Raw genomic sequence first — 19,651 nt, forward strand, 5'->3', positions numbered from 1 at the left:
AGCTTGTTCACTGCAGTTGGGGTCATAAGTTGCCAAGTTGCTAGAAATTCAATCATGGTTCAGCCCATCAAATCACATCAACACCCCAACCTATCATTCAACATCACGAGAATGAGTGGCGCGGTTGAGAGGGCCTGACAAAGAGTGACCCGCCAAGCTCGCCCACAACAAAAACATAAGTGTTTATTTCACTACACCCAGCGGAATACCGTGACAGGCAAATAGACTTTTAAGTACTTCAATAAAAACTTGAGCCATTGATTGTTTCAGTGTTGCAACCTCTCGTCACCCAAAATACAGTGGTGGAAGTGCATTGCCATTTGCGCCATTCTGCGCCCCGCTGCTTTTCACGCGTCAACTTGAGCTGCAACATGAAAGCTGCGCCAAACTACCCCCGAGGTCCGTACCACTCTGGTAACACTGCCAAAAGGGAGCCACGAGCGTCCATATCCATATCCGCCCCACGATCAACCCGTCGACAAAGCTCTCTTCATATCCAACAAAATCCAAAGTCAGCCAATCCGAGACAGTTTGGTTGTTTTCCAGGTAGGTTAGGCCGCCGGTCAGGCTCGTTAGGCTTATCTCTGATGGGGTGCATGGCAGCGGCACTTTCCCCTTTTGCAGTTCTTGTTGCCTTTGTCGTCTTTTAATTGGTGCTGGCACACTGTGCAACAGTGAGCAGAAGTAAAGATAGGCAAAAGTCACTGCTTACTTTTTTTTTTTTTTCTTCTTCTTCTTGTTTTTTGTCAGAATCACGGGACGAGGGCCCATGTACATTTCAGAAAGAAACACGAAATTCAGCGATGACATCTTCAAAATAGACTAAAATGGTGACCTCACTTCGTTGTGTGTGCTGCCAACCTAGTGGAAAATAAACCGATGCTTACTGCACTTTATGCAGCGTGGCCATATCGTGCACGCTGGTGGTTCGGCCTTCATGCGTCATGCAGCATCAAAGAAACACGCGGACAAAGCAAAGAAGCACAGACACCGAGAGTGGCGTTCTTCAAGTGCCGAAGCAAGGACCTGAACCCTTTTGAGGCCAGAGCTAACGTACAGGAAAGTACGTTAAAAGCAGACACTATTTTCGTACTTTAGGTGATTGCGAACTCCGCTGCTTACACATGGGGAGACGTCGCAACGGAGATTTTCCCGACCATGTTTCCCCAATTCAGTGCGGAAGGAAGAAACTTTTGTATGTTGTTTCCCAAACTACTACAAACCATACAAAGAGCGCCTGTAACGAGAAGAAACAGAACAGAGAACGCCGACTTCTGAGGCTGCCCAAAATGTCCATTCAATGTCCAGTCACTGGTTAGCCAAGGTGGCAAGTCAAAGGGCATGGTGAAGGTAGAGAGCACAAGCGTTCTACTGGAGGACACAAACGCAAAATTTCCAGAGTTTCTCCAGCACATTCAAGAGATTGAGAGTAACCCGCGGAACAAGAAAAGGAGGGGATCAGACGAACGTTATACTCTCAGCGCTGCACGAGGAACATCAAACTATGGATAACTGTACCAATGTAAGCACTGCACATGGCACTCCTCAAGCAACACTGAAAGTACAACGTTCGTCTGGTTGTGTATTGTGACTGCATTCAGGCAGTGCTGAAAGTTTCATTCTGTACTAGTTTTCACCAGGTGTCAACTAATCAAGCCAGCTGGTCCAAAAAATATGTACTAGTTTTCACCACTGTGTGTGTACGTTTTAAATAGTCATGCAGACTAGTCAGCAAAATATGTGTTAGTTTTCACGAGTGTGTACGTTTTAACTAGTTATGCTAGCTAGTCTATAAAATTTTGTACACTGATTTTTTTATGTTTACATTAAGAAAATGGTTAGCTTCTCATGATCCATGGTATATCTGGCAGTACATATGACAATGTGTGGATCTCCAATCTTCAAGGAACCAATCTGCGTACCAGACGTTTCTGCTCCAAATTCCGGAATATGTGCTCCAAAATGTAATTTTTCCTGCTCCATATCTGCTCCAGAAGCAGATTTTTGCTGCTCCAATTGTAGCTCCAAAAGTCCTGACACCACTTCCACCCCTGAGAATAGAAATCCACCACCATAATGAATGTTTGCCCATTGAGGTGGAATAGGCCCAGGCCCAGAACTTCAAATGGGTGTCCCATGAGGGCAGTACAGTAAAACCTCGATAATTCGGCGTCCGTTAATTAGGAATTCGGTAATTTTCACGACCTGCGCGGTCCCAGCAAATGTCTGCACAAGTCCATGGGAACTAACGCTTGTTAATTCAGCACCAGTCACGTGCGCACCGGATAATTCGAACAATCACGGCTCGATGGAAATGCACCGGAGCAAACAGCAGATGTCAAAACAGTAAAAAAAACGGCAAAGTGCGGCGGACGCATCGCCGTTGCCGTCAGCCCCGTGACGTTGGTGACATCAGGCGCCATCTTGACGCTGAATCTCGTTTTAAACCATGTGTATCAGTCAGTCATTGTGCTACCTGCATGCTGTTTTGACATGGCTGACAATGAATGACAATGGGAAGACTCTGTTCTTCGTTGAATTACGAACTCGTGTGATGGGCAGCTACAGCTGAGTGGACCACCCAAGCTAAGAACATTGCGGCAACATTGGTCATGAAAGCCTTCAAAGCATCGGAAGTCTCGTTTGTGCGGTTTAAAGAATGCCGCAGACTTATCCGCACAATTCTGTTAATCCGTGGACTTATCCGCGGATTAATGGTGGAAGTCCTTGCTGGGTTGGAGGACATATGCTGCAGTGCTCCCGGTGGTGCCGAAGCAGTTGTTTTAAAAGCTCGGATCTCCGGTACAAAGCAAACTACGCGCTCTCAATCCTTTTCACTATAAAGGTACGTTGATAACGGAAAGTTCACCTCGTGTTTTGTTGCCTGTTCGATAATTCAACATTTGGATAATTTTGACATTTTCGTCGATCCCGTGTGATCCTAATTAACAACGTTTTACTGTAGAGATAAGTGGTTATGCTGGGTTCACTCGAGTAGAGGCGCACTTTTCACTGGTAACGAGAGATGTAATCTCAGCTGTCAAACCTGACCACCACACAGACTCACAACCAAGACCTTTAGTGCGATTAATGCCCTGATGGTCCTCATGAAGAGGCATTAAAACTGCCGGCCTAAGTGACAACCATTTGACGGTGTGTACCTTTAAGAAGTAGTCTATCACAGACTGAAAGTTCATCTTTCACAGGAAAGTACTTTGCCACGTGAGGTGTCACGCTTGGCTTCTTTGGCCAGCCTTGCTGGCAAAAATAAACAAGTGTGCTACACTCTCCGTCACTACACTGTGCTCTCCTTACGTCCTGGATATTCACAGGCAACAGTTCATGAGCGAAAGTCACCATTTCAGTAGCAAAAAGTTCAACAGTGTTCACTGGATGCTCCACGAGAGGGGTGCAAGACAACGTATCAGCTGTAGCCAACAGCTTTCCTGGAACATATAGTATGTGGAATAAGTCGTTGCACCATAGGAGGTAAGACATCTAGTTCCATCTTCCCAAACAGCAACACAAGAGGAAGATGATCAGTTTCAAAGAGACACCTCTGATGAACTCATCAAACCGCTGGATTGCCCATGCTGTGGCCCAGGCCTCTTTCTCCGTCTGGCTATACCTCTGTTCTGTGGTAGTCATCTACCTTGATGAAAAGGCTACCGGACTGAGTTCTCCTTACTGTTGTGTCTGAGGGAGGTCTGCTCTGAGCCCAAAGGATCTGGCACCAGCTGAAACGGTCGTGGTATAGGACGGATGATACTTGGCCAAGCAACGGTCCGACATTAGGAGTTCCTCAATCTTTGCGAATCCTGCCTCCTGTTCATGCTGCTCCAACTACAGGTTTTGCAGTTGTTTTTAATACAGTGGAATTTATACTGCCATTTAACCCTTATACCGGGGGATTTAATCATCCTGCCACCACCTTTAATTCTTGTTTCGCAGAATTTAATCCTTATGCCACCACTTTTAATTCTTATGCCGTGGAATTTAATCCTAAATTCTCGGGTTATCTTTTCATTACTCTGTTCACCACAATGCGATAGTATGAGACTACCTGCATGATTTGACCTGTTTTGACTATTTCCTCGTTTACAGCTATAAATTGACATTTTTCGTGACTATCACTGCTTAACACACTACTATTTGATAGTATTGGACTACCTGCACGATTTATGACCCCGTATGATTATTTCCTTGTTTACAGCTATAAATTGACTTTTTGTGACTGTTCTTACTCTGTGCACTACATGAGATGGTTGGGTCTACCCGCATGCTTTATGACCTGTTTTGACTATTTCCTTGTTTAGAGCCATAAATTGCTTTTTGTGACTATGCCTACTTTGTGCACTGCTATGCGAGGGTATGGGACTACCTGCATGAATTATTACCTGTTTTGACTATTTCCCCATTTAAGGCTATAAATTGACTTTTTCTGACTATCACTGCTCAGTACACTACTATGGGAGGGTATGGGACTACCTGAATGATTTATGACTTGTTGTGAGTATTTCCACGTTTAAGGGTATAAATTGACTTTTTTGTGACTGTCACTGCTCAATACACTACTATCTGATAGTATGGGACTACCTGCACGATTTATGACCTCATATGACTATTTCCTTGTTTATGGCTATAAATCGACTTTTTACGACTATGCCTACTTTATGCACTACTGTGGGATGGTATGCGTCTAACTGCATGATTCATTACCTGTTTTGATTATTTCATTGTTACAGCCATAAATTGACTTTTTGTTACTGCTCTATGCACTACTATGGGATGGTATGGGACTACCTGCATTATTTATGGCCTGTTTTGACTGTTTCCTTTACTGCTATAAACTGACTTGTTATGACGAGGACTACTCTATGCACTACAATGGGGTGGTATGGGATTACCTGCATGATTTACGACCTGTTATGACCATTTTCCTTGTTTGCACCTATGAATTGACTTTTTATGACTATGACTACTACATGCACTACTATGGGATAGTATGGGACTAGCTGGAACTACTGCAAACTCCCTGGAAAGTAATTACTCTGAAGCTGGAACATACAAACAGAAAAACACAACACAGGCTCCAAGTTGCCTGGGAACAAGAAGAATTCAAATATGACATTCATTGAAAAAGCCCCTTTCTTTTTCAAACCTCTTTCCAAATGTAAGTTCGTCAGCAGTAACAGGCACATCACAGTATCACATCATAGTCATAATTTCTTTATAATGCTCTTCATGTTCCCCTACCATTTATCACTTCATTTAACTCTGTGCATCCAGGCCTTCTATGTTAAAATGACGTCGGCCCCGATCTTCAATTCTCACATAGCAAGCATTATCGTTATGTTTACGTTGTGTTGTTCTAGCTGTCAGCAGGTCATAAACCATGAGGGTAGCCTTATACTATCCCATACAAGAAGCAGTTGTAATTATAAGAAGGCCATTTGTAGCCATAAACCAGGAAATTGCTATAACAGGTCATAAATCAGGTAGTCTTATATCATCCATTTGGAGTGCAAGAAGTGGTCATATTTATAAAAAGTTCATTTGAAGCTGCAAACATGAAACAGTCATAACATGTCATAAGTAGAGATGAGTGCGGGTCTGAACATTTGTACCCGCAACTGCACTGCAACCGCGGGAGCACGACTCGCATCCACACCCGCAACAATGTCATTGGTGCAACCGGCATCCGCACCTGCGCATCCCAGCGCGTACCCGCAGCCCAATGCATACGCAGGTTCAATTATACTACATGATCGTCACAGCACAAAATGATTTATTGATGCTGGGGATACTGGCCATTAGCGAACTATTTTTCTAACGTGTCAGGGGCACTGTATCTGTGGTGACTCCTGACATGGCTGCCAGCTTACTAATGCGAAGCGTACCAGTCGTGGTGTCGAAAGAGCTAAAATCAGCCCCATGTGGCAAACATAGTCAAAGAGTGACAACAACAACTATATTTTGAGATGATGCGTGGGGAGTTTGATCGCCACGGGCGATACCTTCCTCATTATTCTTTGCAGACACTACCAACCTTCCCGAACTGCACTCTACAGGTCTCTTAATCAGCTGCACTCTCGCCCCCCCCCCCCCCCCCCCCCTCTCTCGCTCTCTCTCAAAGAGTAAGCATAGAATGTGGTACCAGTAAATGACAAAGCTGTCATCATCTCACACACGACGGAAGTTCTGGATATGGAACATCTTGGAAAGTATTTTGGGCCAATGTTCGCAATGAATTGAGTCGTGCACCAAAAGCTGGCGGTCTGGGTTTGCGCCTGTGGGTATTGCATATATACTTGTGCACTCCGTGGAAGCAGTGTGGGTTTACCCGCAACCTGCGATGATACAAAAATGTGTACCTGCGAAGAACAAACTTGCGCGGGTACCGGCGTGTATCCGTGGGTATACCTGCACCAGCACTCATCTTTTGATAAGTCGTGCAGGTAATTCATACTATCGCATAGTAGTACACAGAGTTGTTGTACTCACAAAAAGACGATTCGTAGCTGTAAACCAGGGAATTGTCACAACAGGTCATAGACTATGTAGGTAGCCCTTTGTAGCGTGAAAGATAGTTGTATTCATAAAAATCAGTTTTTAGCTTCAAATCAGAAAATAGTCATAACAGGTCATAAACCATACAAGTATCTTAAATTATCCCATTGTAATGCAAGTAGTACCCATAGTCATAAAAAGTCAATGTAAACAAGGACATAGTCATAACAGGTCAGGTCATAAATCATGCAGGTAGTCCCATACCATCCCATAGTAGTGCATAGAGCAGTCATAGTCACAAAAGTCAATTTATGGCTGTAAACCATGAAATAGTCAAAACGGGTCACGAATCATGCAGGCAGTCCCACACTATCACAGTGTAGTGAACAGAGTAATGAAAAGATAGCCCGAAAATTTAGGATAAAATTTTGTAGCATCAGGATTAACAATAACAGCTTTTTTTTATGATGATGAATGGGGAGTTTCATCGCCAGAGGCGATACTCTACCCCATTGCGGGTGGTGATGTGGGGAATGCGATAATGAGCCCCTTCCTAATAAGGATCGAAGTCCGATTGTGTCCTGGAAGGTTACAAGAGCTTTGAGCGCAAAGCGTTGGTGCACTGGATTCGGCAAGCAATTTTGAAAGGATGAGAGGGCGAGAGTCCAGTTGACTAAGAGACCCGGAGAGTGTGGTTCGGGATGGTTGGTAGTGTGGGCAATGAAGAAGAATGTGCTCCAGATCCTCTACAGCACCGCAACGACAGCATCTGGGAGAGTCAACTTGTCTCAAGCGGTAATGCCACTGAGCTGTAAAAGCTACATCGAGTCGCATTGGATGAATTAACTTAGCATCTTGACGAGAGGTGTTTCGTGTCATGCGAAAAGCGAACGTTGGATCAACTCTGCTCAGCATAGGTGGGGGACCTTGTCAGTTGTCCATTGGTGGGAAGCCAGGGGTGTCACGAGGCATTCCAGAATGGAACGATGGTCTCCTCTCAGCAGTGCAATACTGGTCCACTTCCGATACTAGAGAGCTGCTTCTGCAGTGCTGTTTAGAAAAGACAGCTCCCTCGCCAAGGAGACCCAGAACTTGTTCAACGGTTGGCAGGATGTGGTGTGTTCCCTGAGAACTACCTTGTTCAAATTTGTCAGATCAACACTAAGGCAATACTGTCCATTCTGTTTTGGGACCAGCACCAGTCCTGCACACCAGGGAGTTGGTTTGTTGATACGACAAATGATACCATCGTTCTCCAACTTATCAAATTCTTGTCGAACGACATCTGGCAGCGGGACAGGAATCCGATGGGGTGCACTGAGTGAGAATGGCATGACATCTTGCTTTAGGTGAATAGCATACTCATCTCGTAGTGTACCAAGGCCACGGAAGAACTCAGCGTGAAGTGTTGCCTCAGGACTACTGCCCACAGTACAGAGGAACATGGCAACTTCCAGGGCTTGGATTGAGGAAGACCCAGGGGAGGTACTGATAGGGACTGGGTGACATACAATCGTTGAGAGCTTGTTTTTCCTTGCCACTGCAGATGTTACAAGTACGAGCCCTTTACACGCAAAGATTGGCCCCTGGCCCCAGTCAAGAGGGCTTTAACCTCGTTGAGCTCAGCTAGGACTCTGGGGAAGTTAATCGGAACAGCTCCTGAATCCTCTTTCAATTTAGCTGTATAGGCGACCTGCGCTTGGCTAAAGGCGCTACTAGGTATTGTGCTACAGTGCCCCTCGTGGAAAGTGCACAGAGTCATGCTATAGAGTGACGAGGCGAATGTGTTGAGTTTGCTCTTAGGTATGGCTGAAATCTTCTATGCTGAATTTTCTTTGGCTTGTATGTGTTAACACACTAAATAATAATTGGGAAATTTACACGTAACGAGGGTCTGCAGTACGGCTAGCTACATGCTGCACGTGCAGCCCGGTATAGGACTGCGGATAATTTCGAGCACCTGGGGTGCTGAGCAATAGCCTACACACTACTAGCTGAGACTGGCAGTGCATAAAATGGCAATCCATATCATGCAGTGTTCTGCATATTGGGCATTTGCCATACTAACAACTCCTATTCCCTACACTAAAAGACTAAACAAAAATATTGCTTTAACACAGGTCTAACCAAATTCATCGTCACGGAACACATGTGGAATATGTCGCCCATCTAGGGCACAAGTGTGACTAGAATTCGAGTATTACATATATGTTCGTGTATTCACGTATTTTTATTTATATACGTATTATTACTTGTGATATATTGTATGCCGGGTCCATGTTATCTTCACTAAATGAGGTGCCCTACTAAGAAGGGTGGCATGACTAACACGGCGTTCATTGATGGCGGATGACAATTGACTCCATGTCTGCACGTATCAACGGAGATCCCTGTCACTGAAAATAACATCGCCTTTTTGCACATGCTTCAGGAAGCCAGAGCTCACAATGATGTAGAAATATATAGCCACCATACGTTTTGAAACGAATCTGATATTTGATGTCTGTTGTCAGCCGCGTCCACGTCGTGATGTACTTGGCGGTATGCATCAGGAAAGGCCATGGAAATATAAAAAGGGCTGTTGGCAAATTCGCATGTCTTGTTACCGACGAAATGCATGATGCAGTGCATACGACAGTCCTCTTCGTTGGTACCCACTTTTCACTTGGCTGCAACACGCATTTAAAAGTTTGTACTCACCTCATCATGAAATAAAATGTGCTGCACATTGTAAATTTCTAGGCGTAAGTGAACTTTCGCTCCTATCCTTCCCGTGTGGCTTTCTGAGAAACAAATACAGTCGAACCCGCATATTTCGAATTATTGCGTATATCGAACAATAAAAGCATCCCCTTGAAATTACATGTAAAAGTATAGCACGGGTATACAGAGGAAAGAGCGAAGGAGGGCAGAGGAGGAGAGATCACGTGGGTGAACGGGGCAAAAACATTGACGAGGAAGCGCCAGGCAGAGCCTTAGCGAGGCAAGTTTTCGCCCAAGGCAGGGTAAATCTGAAGCACCCCCCCTCTCCCACTGCTGTCAGAAGCCCTGTAAACAAAGAAATGAAAACGCTTATTTGCACTGCGGAGATCGTAAATTCAAATTTTCTTCGTTCCCACTTTATCCTGTCCAACTGACCAAGACCAATAAGCAAGACATGACTGTATCGAACCATTTTGCGATCCTCTTCGAGTTTGATATATGCGGGTTTGACTATAAATGGTTCCAAAGCTGTAGCACAGCTCGCCTATAGCTGTCAACTGTTACGTCCACAAACTTCGCTTTAGCTGGTACCCCCAGAGCATGGAGTTGAATAACATCGACTTCGGTGTTCTTCAAATTCTTAGGATGGCAAACTTCAGCAAAATGCCCCTTTTTCCTGCAGGAATTATAAACACAGTTGAGGGCTGGGCAGTCGAAGCGGCGTGGTAGCGCGGAGACCTCACCTCCATTGCACAAGCTGCTTTGGCGTCATGACGCCGTCAGGAAGGATTCTTCTTAACTTTTGTGGCATCAGTGTTGACCATGCTGGCACCACCAGAGTTAGAATGCACAGACGCCCGTTCCTTATCCGTGTCCTCTGATTGCCTAGCTTGCGTTTGAGCTTCTTTGAGAGTGAGCTTTGTTTTGTGGCACAACAGGTCTGACAGCCTTGCATCTCGTAAGCTGCCGCCACCAAACCTATCTCAAACCAACTGCTCTCCCACTGTCGCTGAAGAGTAGTTGCAGCATTTGAGTCACAGAGTTCAGTATAAAACATGTCCACACTTTCACCAAGTAGCTGTACATGCTTGTGGAAGCGTGACAACTCATAGAGTTCGTTACCAGGGTGCACAAAGTGCTTGGAGAGGCCTTTAACCACAGCGTCATATGACGCCAACAATTCTGCGTGCAGTAAAAAAGTGTCAAGGAGAGGTCGAGCTTCTGGGCCCATGCAGTAGGGTAGCGTACGTATTCAGACTTCTTGAGAGCTTTGTTCTAGTCCGGATGCGGCAGCATAATCCTCGAAGCGAGTCTTCCACGAGGGCCAGCTTGCAGGATTTGAAAAGTTGAACGATTCCAGCTGTTGTAGAGTTAGGCTTAGCCATTGCACTGGCTGTGCGCCCGCCTCTGGACAAGTCTTTGCCATTTTGCCCTCAAGCACTGTCAGTTAACGATACTTTGAGAGTAGGCTTCTTAAAACTTCTGACACCATATTGGGTGGCATGGTCGGGAGGGCCTTGCCCCGAGGAGCCCGTACTGAGCCCTCCCTACCTTGGAGGCCTGACTATGCCGTTGTTCAACACTCTATGGAATATACACCAACTGTACACCCCCTGTTCTTGACAACTTGATAGTGTCGACATCTGTCATGCAACTATACCTACTGGTAATAACTTTTAGTCAGTCCATTGAAAAATTTAATGGCATAGACACTGAAAATGTTAGTTTAGCCATGAAACATGAAACAACTGATGTTCTGAGGCTGGAACAACATAGAAGGGACAAATACATACAAGCCTCAATTTGCCTAAGAAATTAACGATGAAAGATGAAAGCCACAAGAGGTGGGTTCGAGTCCTACAGCTGGCTAACCTTTTCAGTGACTTTCGTCTTTCATCGTTAATTTCTTAGGCAAATTGAGGCCTTGTATGTATTTGTCCCTTCTATGTTGTTCCAGCCTCGGAACATCAGTTGTTTCATGTTCATCAGTTGCCGCCTGCGTCGATCCCGTCGTATGAATGCGTGTATGAGTGTGCAAAAATGTAAGAGTGAAAGGAGGATGAGTGAGAGATAGTGGCTGGTTTGTCCCTTCAGATGACGCACCCTGGAAGTCACTGGGAAGGCGTGTTAGCTTAGCTTAATTGGTAGAGCCTTGGACCGGCAATCCAGAAGATGTGGGTTCGAGTCCTACAGCTGGCTAACCTTTTCAGTGAGTTTCATCTTTCATTAGTTTAGCCATTTTCTACAGCAGCTTTTATGTACTTAAAACCTCCAACTGGCTGCAATGCTGACTCTAATTCCCCTGACTAATGGCTGTGTGGTAGCACCACGGTGCAGTAACATCGGATATGATGCTTGGTTTTGCAGTTAATAAATGCTATTTGAAGATGGTTTTCAGGCAGTGGACATTATAGTAGTACTCAAACACACAGTGACTCAAGAAAGTGTTGGCAATGATGAGTCTGAACTGGAGGTATAAAATTTCAGGAAATTTTTACTGGCAGGAAAAAAAGCTAGCCCCCTTTTCTTTTGAGCGAATTGATGAGTTTTAGGTAATTATCTATGCAGCAGTTACATACCCTCTTCGTGAGGTTGTCCGAATGGCTGTATGACCCACCTGCAAAAACATTACCTATGCTGCTCTCATAGCTTTTGTATAAAAAAATCTAAAGAGTGAGAAAGCAGTTTTGTGTGGTTTGTCACTCATAGTATACCTGCTTTGTCATCGCTAGTCTGCTTCACTCGGTAAATTCTGAAAATAATGTCACTGTTGACTTATGATCTGAAACATATATTTAAAGCCATGTGCGGCAAATGCCTGTGTCATCGTTTTTGTCATATACTGTATGAGAAGTTTAGTAATAACTCTCAAATAATAATAATAATCATCATCATCATCATCTTCATCTTCATCAAACTCAACTCTTATGTGGATGCACCAGAAATTTTATCAACTATATTGTGATACGCTCAAACCTCGTAACCTGCTTCAGTCGTAATGCATTGGATTCTTTACAACCATTATTATCGTGCAGGCAAATCAATTTCAATGGCCTATTCTACTCCCCAATCATCATAGTTATAATTAGTTCGTTGTCAATCGCCTGTTCTAGTTAGGAGCTGTCTTTTTCTGCTATGTTTTCTTTTGGATCACCCCTTGCTACAGGTAAGTAATAGAGAAGCTGGTGAAGGCTGCAGTAAGCAGAGGCACATCCTATAGAAGCACAAGGAAAAAAAATGCTATATTGTTTGTTGGGGTTCTGAAATGAATAATGAATAGGCACAGCAAAAAATGGCATCTAAAATGAGTAAGCCCAGGATTGTGCAGGCATTTCTGTTTTATTTCTGCATGGCACTAGTGATTGCAGACAGTGGGGTTGTAACCTTGTGGAAGTAGATGCAAGTGTTCTAGTTTTGGGGTACAGCGGTGCAGCGCCTGTAAGGAGCAGTCTTTTACTTTTTTAATGCAGTTTAAGTGTGCATGGAACCATTCAGTGAGCTGATCAACAATGAATGTGTGCCTACAAAAGTTAATTGGTGCTTTATTAATGGTTCCTTTGCAGACGTGGGACATAGTCACGCTAACACAAAACTACCTCAGGTTACTGCTTAAGTATCTCCTTGAAGGTAAGTAGCATCCTGCTTTCAACTGTACAATATTTTGGCATCAGCTGGTACATACATGGTGTTTCACCCAACGTGTGACAAAAGTATATGTGTATTTAAAAATCCACTTGTCTGGAAATTATGGGGACAGTGGTGTTTACCTTCGGCGAGGTTCTGCCACGACTTATGAGTAGGTGAACATAACGGAGTAGGCAAGCTAGCTGGTGTTGACTTGATGTTAACATTGCCTTTGGTTTGAGGGAAAACACAGGACAGAAAGAACACACGACAAGCTCACAAACCAGCAATGAAGCTGGAATGCACAATGTCAAACATTGGCATTCTATATTAAAGCTTCATTGCTGGTTTGGGGCATCTGTCGTGTGCTCTTCTCGTCCTGTGTTTTCCCTCAAACCAAAGGCAACGTTAACATTATAAGTAGGGTTCCGGGTTTGAGGATTTATAAAAAAAAGAGAAAAATCTATGCCGGTGAAATTTTAAGCAATTCAGATTTATAAAAAAAAATCGACATTTGTGTGAGTACCAGTAGTCGAGAACTGAGCAAGAAAAGCCATGCCTTGATGACTGGTTGGATCGTTTCCTTTGGTGTCGAGGCTACCTCGTATCTTGCGTTACCAACCCCTGCGACAAGGAAGGGTGACTCTGTTAAACCAGAGCACCGTGCAGATGTCTTTTGCGAAGCATCCGTGGAATGCGGTGATCTCCATCCTTGCCTAGAGGTAATTCAATATTGGAGTCACTGAATAGGGTACCTTATTTAGTGACACTATTCGACAGGAAGGCATTTTGAGACCATTTCAACTATTTCCCGGTCTGCTTGGAAAACGACCACCGCCTAGCGTTTTTCTTTTTTTGTGAATTATGCTATCTCCTCGAAGTAGACAAGGAAACACAGATGACACATAAATTGTCTTCATGAAAGGGCAGCTTGATGTTGCAACACTTAATCCACAGACCCGACCACTGTGGCATCGCTCATGATCATGGTTGTCTCACGACGTAAAGCCCCGAATTATTACGTTACAACACTGACAGCATGGTTGGACGCAAATGAAAGCTGACTAACGATTATATAGAGGGATACCAGGATTCCAAGGTGTTTACGGCACCAGATGCACAGATGTCATTCTCTGCAACTGCCAAGGACAGTGAGCGTTTTGGAGAGGTAGCGTCTCATTCTTTTTTGTGAATCTGTCATTTCACCGCTGTAGCTTTTTCTCAGAACTTCGATGTTAAAAGGGCACTAAACAGCTCAACGAACATTCTCCAATTATTATGCTCCATGAAAGAACGTGTCTCACGATATCCAAATATGAAATTAATTTACTTCTAGTGAGTGTGATTACCACGAAACCATGCCATTCAAAGAGTATAATCCACGTGAGTCCCTCCTTCATCCTTGGAATGTGGCCACATCACCGCATTTCAACGTATAGCAACACTGCATCCAGATGCAGGAGGTGGGGATGATTTTGCTGTCCTAGCCAATGACAGGTCCCGCTGAGACAAGCTGCAGCTCGCGAAGGAACCGGTTGCGGGAACATTGTGGTGACCTCGCTGAGCAGTACAGCACGGAAAACATTGTGTGCACGTGAAATGGAACATTGCAGGATTTTGGTACCATTTGATATGGCTACCTTGGGAATATTAAAGTGGAAAGGTGTTCAGGATCGACCTCACTTCCTGATATTACAACAAAATCAATGTATAAGCGTCCCACATTTTGAATGGGTGATGGTGCGAGACGTCAAAATGACATGTGGCTATTGTCACCAGGGCATCGCACAGCGGCGCATGAGCATGAAAGGGTTCAGTGATTGTTCCGTCGGTTTGGAGCCATTATTTACGTTTTTGCGACAACAGTTTTTGGAAAACGTTCATCATCTGCAATATATCACAAAAATCACAATGCATCTAAAAATGTGTACCGTGTATACCTGTTTGTTGCCCCTTTTACAGAGATATGATAAATAAAATACGAAAAACTCTGAATCCTCGGAACACAATAAACTCTAAAAAAATCCTCCAAATATGCATAAAATGAACTCCGAAAACCCGGAACCCTACTTATGAGCAACAGGGATGAAGTGGTGGAGCTGGTCATGTCATGTTCACGTTGGTTATGTGGAGTTGTCGAATTTTCCGCATCAGAGTAGACGAAGACAGAAAGTTAGGAAAGACACGTGTTGTCTGTCTGCTCATGTGTTGTCTTGTGTGTTTCCTAACCTTTGTCTACTCTGCATTCTGCTAAATTCGACATGAACTTATGAGCACTAGGATCACTTTTCAATCACGAGAAATTAATTTATCTGAATTGAATTCTGAAATTTCAACGTAACTTTTCTTGCCAGAAAGAGAAAGCACGTGCCGGAATTACTGTATATCATTACAAAGTACATTCCCTACTACAATGTGTGGGAATCTCATCCCACCCAAGGGTTCCAAGCCCTTTGCCAGTAAGCTAAGTGAAGAGAAGCCAGACAAGAATAGCAACATGACAAGTGTTTATTGCCTTTTCTTCTCAAACCAACCCACACAAAGAGCAAAGGGTCCAGAATTTTCTGGCAAACCAAGACCAACATCACCAACAGGACAAAGACGATGGTGAACCGCGGGCTTGCGAGTCCTTCTTGTTCACTTATCACGTTACCAGCCCGAGCTCTCGCTTCTTCATCCTCATCGTCTTCACAGTTGGCACCTCGGTGGGCATAAATGGTAATAGCAAAAAAGAAAAAAAACTCAAAAGCTTGAAACTGAAACATGCCTTGAAAACTGTCGTTTCAAGGCATGTCAATTGTCAGTCACACCTAGTTCTTTGTCAAGCTAATGCAAGAAACAGCGGATTAAAGCAGTGACCTTTCAGTTTCCTTTCCATGCTGCTGCTGCTGCTAACAACAGCAAAGCTAAAATGCCACAGCTATCTGAAACAGCAGTGGGGAGGAAACATAAAAAAGTGACAATTTGCGTGCCTTGAAATTTTTTTTTACCTATTACCATTGTAGTAAAGAAAGCACAGGGTGTGTTCAGATCAAAAATATACCTACGTCTGCACACGTAAAGGGTTGTGGGTGAATATGATGCTTACTTGGCGAATTTTGGAGTTCAATGAATTAAATGCTGTGTAAGTGGTTAAATTAGCAACTCAATGAGGAGTCAGGATCAAGCAATAATTCACGGGAAACCTTAAATTTGTGGTACCACAGTGCGTCAACCCTGCACCAGGAGCCATAGGGGCCCTCCAACTTGAACTTCCAGGAAGAAGTTAACAGAAGATGTCACAACTGGGCAGCAACCTGTTCCATTAGTCTTCCTTTTTAGCCCTTCTGACTCCGAGGGATGCAATCATGATGTCTTTACTCACGTGGCATCTGGGTCATTGCCAAATTGACTTGTCTCCCATCATTCTTGTGTCCGCATCGCCACTCGATAGTGCTTCGGCAACTTTTACGAGGGGTGTTCAAGTCAAACCGGGACTTTTCATTTTTCGCAAAAGTAAAATGAACTTACAGGCGAGAAATTAGTTTTATTTTTCAATGTAATCTCCAGCTGCACTAATGCACTTGTCCCAGCATTTCACAAGGGCTTGGATGCCAGCAGCGTAGAAATCCTTACCGGCGCGTAGCAGCCATGATCGGACCGCATTCTCGACCTCGTCGTCGCATCTGAAGTGGCGGTCCCCAAGGAATGCCTTCAGTGGCCCGAAGAGATGGAAATCGCTGGGGGCGAGGTCTGGACTGTAAAGGGGATGTGGCAGCACCTCCCAGCCAAGTTCCTGTAAGGTGTGTGTCGTGAGATGCACAGTATGCGGGCGTGCATTGTCCTGGGGGAGGAGGACTCCTTTGGTGATGAGGCCCGTCCGCTTTTGCTTCAGCGCCTTATGCACATCCCTGAGAACATGGCAGTAATATGCACTATTGATGGTGGTACCACTGGGCAGAAAATCAACATGAACAACGCCAGCCCTGTCCCAGAAAACCGTGGCCATGACCTTACCCGCAGACGGGGTGCTTCGGAACTTCTTGGGAGCTGGCGAGCGCAGAGACTTCCACTGTTTTGATGTGCATTTAGACTCAGGAGTGAAATGGTGCACCCATGTTTCATCGCACGTGATGATCCGATCAAGGAATGGCTGTCCTTCAGTGTCGAAACGGTACCTTAACTCTTGGGAGATTTCCAGTCTTCTCTGCCGATCAAACACGGAGGGCTGCCTCGGGACCCAACGGGCACTAACTTTCCGAAACTGGAGGTGTTCATGAATGGTAGTGTTCAACGTTCCCACAGAAAGGTCCGTCTTTCGAGACAGTTCGAGACATGTTATCCGTCAGTCCTTGAGGATCAGGCGCTCCACAAGTTGGGTGTTCTCAGGAACTCTGACACTGGGCTCTGAGCCGCCCGGCCGGGATCGTTCTGTACTGATGTACGGCCGTCTCGGATCCGTTTGCACCACTCAAACGCTTTGCTGCGGCTAAGTGTATCGTGGCCATACTGAGCCTGAAGTCTTCTATGAATTTCAGATGACTTTACGCTTTCATTCACGAGAAACATCATGACAATTCGCTGTTTAATGTGCGCGCTCACCTCGTTGTCGCCATCTTGTCCAGCACGTGTCTTCTGTTTGCACAAACTTTGGACCACCACGTGGTGAACGCGGAGGCCTGTCGCGTGTGAAAATGCCGAAAAAGAAGTAGCGCGAGCCATTTTGTACACTGAGGAGACAGAAAGTCCCTTTTTGACTTGAACACCCCTCGTACAACTGGCTGGATGATCCAGGCTTACAAGCAACTGGAATCGCAGGATGCCTGTTTGTCATCCTTGTCCCTGTTGTGTTCTGGCCATGTTCAGTCCCAACGAACATGTTCTACACATTCTTGCATTTCCTTCTCGTATTCTTCTGTCATTGGTTCAGAAAAAGAAAAGAGCACTCGCAAATTTTGCAAAAATTAGTTACTAATTAGATACTAATTACTACTTATCGTACAGCGAGCTAGCTGGGGTAGCATAAGTGAAGTAGAACAGTGAGAAGTGTGAACAGTAGAACACTGTTCAACATACACGTTTGTTGAGAGCGCAAAAGCATTTTATATACCTCTACATACATTGACAGAGCTCTATTTAGAGCTACATTTGCGTCTAAAGCTTTTCTAACGACAAAATAACCGCCGATACCCTGTGAGGCTCCACACCTTTTGTGATAGACGACTTCGTTCATTGCTCGTCATCCAGTGTCGTAGTCCTCATCATTCTCACTATCGGAACTGCGTTGTCTATTAGAAGGCGTCTCGTCCATGGGTAACTTGTCGACGCGTGTTTGGGTGGCGATACGCAACTGTCTGCCAACTCCAAGCTGCCAACTGCAAAATTTTTGAAGGCACTGTACTTCAGAGAGAGATATTGCACCAGTACAAAATCCATCGAGCCTGGGCAACATCAAGTTGAGCCATGTGCCTTTCCTCATGAGAGCAGATATGCACACCACGTTCTCACTTTAATGCTCACGGAGGATAGGGCTTTTTAAAATGTGCCACCTTAATTTGTTTTCACTGAAAAAAATGGAATCTTGCTTCTCAATTTTCACGCATTTTACTCGCCGCCGGAGAATTCTCATCGCTATTCATGAGGAGAACGGCCTACAGGTGGTGCTGCGTTGCGTTCCAAGGGACTGGATGGCTCGTTGGATCTGCATAGTGTTCGAAGCGATTGTGAAAAAGAGGTTGTTTCTGCTGCATTCCGCATGATGGAAAGCCGTTCTGAGGCTGGAAGATGGAAGGACGGACACAACAAAGCATCAAGTTGCCTTAAAACATTAACTATAGAAAGATGACATTGAAAGACTTTGTGGCGTTCCTTAGTGCGGTACATATTGCACCGAACCCGGAATTAGCTTTCATGCCTTCCCGAAGGAGAAGGAATAACGAAAAATTCTGTGTGTCAAACTCGGGATTGGGAAATAGCTGACGAAATATGCGATGATGTGTAACAAACACTTCCCCAACAAACATTTCAGGACAGTAAAGGAAGACAACACAGGTACGGTTTGTAGAAATTCTGATATCATCTTGTGTTACTCAGTTATTAGGTTTACAACCCTCCAGTTCTTCCGCATGACTGCATAGCAAGTCGCCGCAAAGCTCTAAGTGTGTGATGGAGTTTATCATATTGATGGGTTCTCTCATATGATTGATTGATTGATTGATTGCAGTATAAAAATTATGGTGGTGTGAGACCCGACAAAGTGAGGTCAGGCTACCCCAGTACTCGGGAATAGAACACCAACTAGAAGTAGAAAAACCAACCTCAAGATGACCAAGAGGCATTAAAAAAGAAGAAGATAAAAAGAACAGGCAGTGTCCTCATTAAGAGTTCCTCAAGGGGAGCTCATTAAAGATACGAGGTACATAGCGTTGCCTGCGACAAAGTCCATATTTTGTGTGTGAGAAATGCACAACAGGGCAGCATTCGGTAACCGGGGTCCTATGTGAGGGGTCCCAAAAATGTTTTTACAACATGCAATTTACCTTGATAATATCTCTATTATTCATTCAAAAATGACATTTTAATATGTATATTTCTGGTAAGTAAGCATTATCAAATATCTGAATTCATTTACAAGGTGTTTGTGCGAAAGACTTTTCAAAATTTCCGTCGTAGAACAGACTTCTTATTATTACCCGAAAACTTCAGTAACATATTTGAAAGGCTCCTTTCCTCCATGTTCTCCCTTCTTTTTCTTTCACCTTATACCCGCTCAGAAAAACGATGTCAGTCGACAACCCCAGTGACAGGGGACTCCCTTTCTTCTGGTGTACGAGTT

The 19,651-nt window shown here is 44.5% G+C and overlaps 1 protein-coding gene across 2 annotated transcripts in view; it reads left to right on the forward strand.

Moving 5' to 3' along the window:
• LOC135396546 (myotubularin-related protein 14-like) overlaps window positions 1-19,651 on the forward strand; it is a 226,801-nt gene that overhangs the window by 95,558 nt on the left and 111,592 nt on the right. For both annotated transcript variants that reach the window (XM_064627585.1, XM_064627586.1), the window contains exon 11: window positions 12,777-12,840. In XM_064627585.1, coding sequence (XP_064483655.1) covers window positions 12,777-12,840 — 64 coding nt within the window. The remainder of the gene's footprint in view (window positions 1-12,776; window positions 12,841-19,651) is intronic.

This window comes from Ornithodoros turicata, chromosome 6 (genome assembly GCF_037126465.1).
Source record: "Ornithodoros turicata isolate Travis chromosome 6, ASM3712646v1, whole genome shotgun sequence".
Classification (NCBI taxonomy): Eukaryota; Metazoa; Arthropoda; class Arachnida; order Ixodida; family Argasidae; genus Ornithodoros; species Ornithodoros turicata.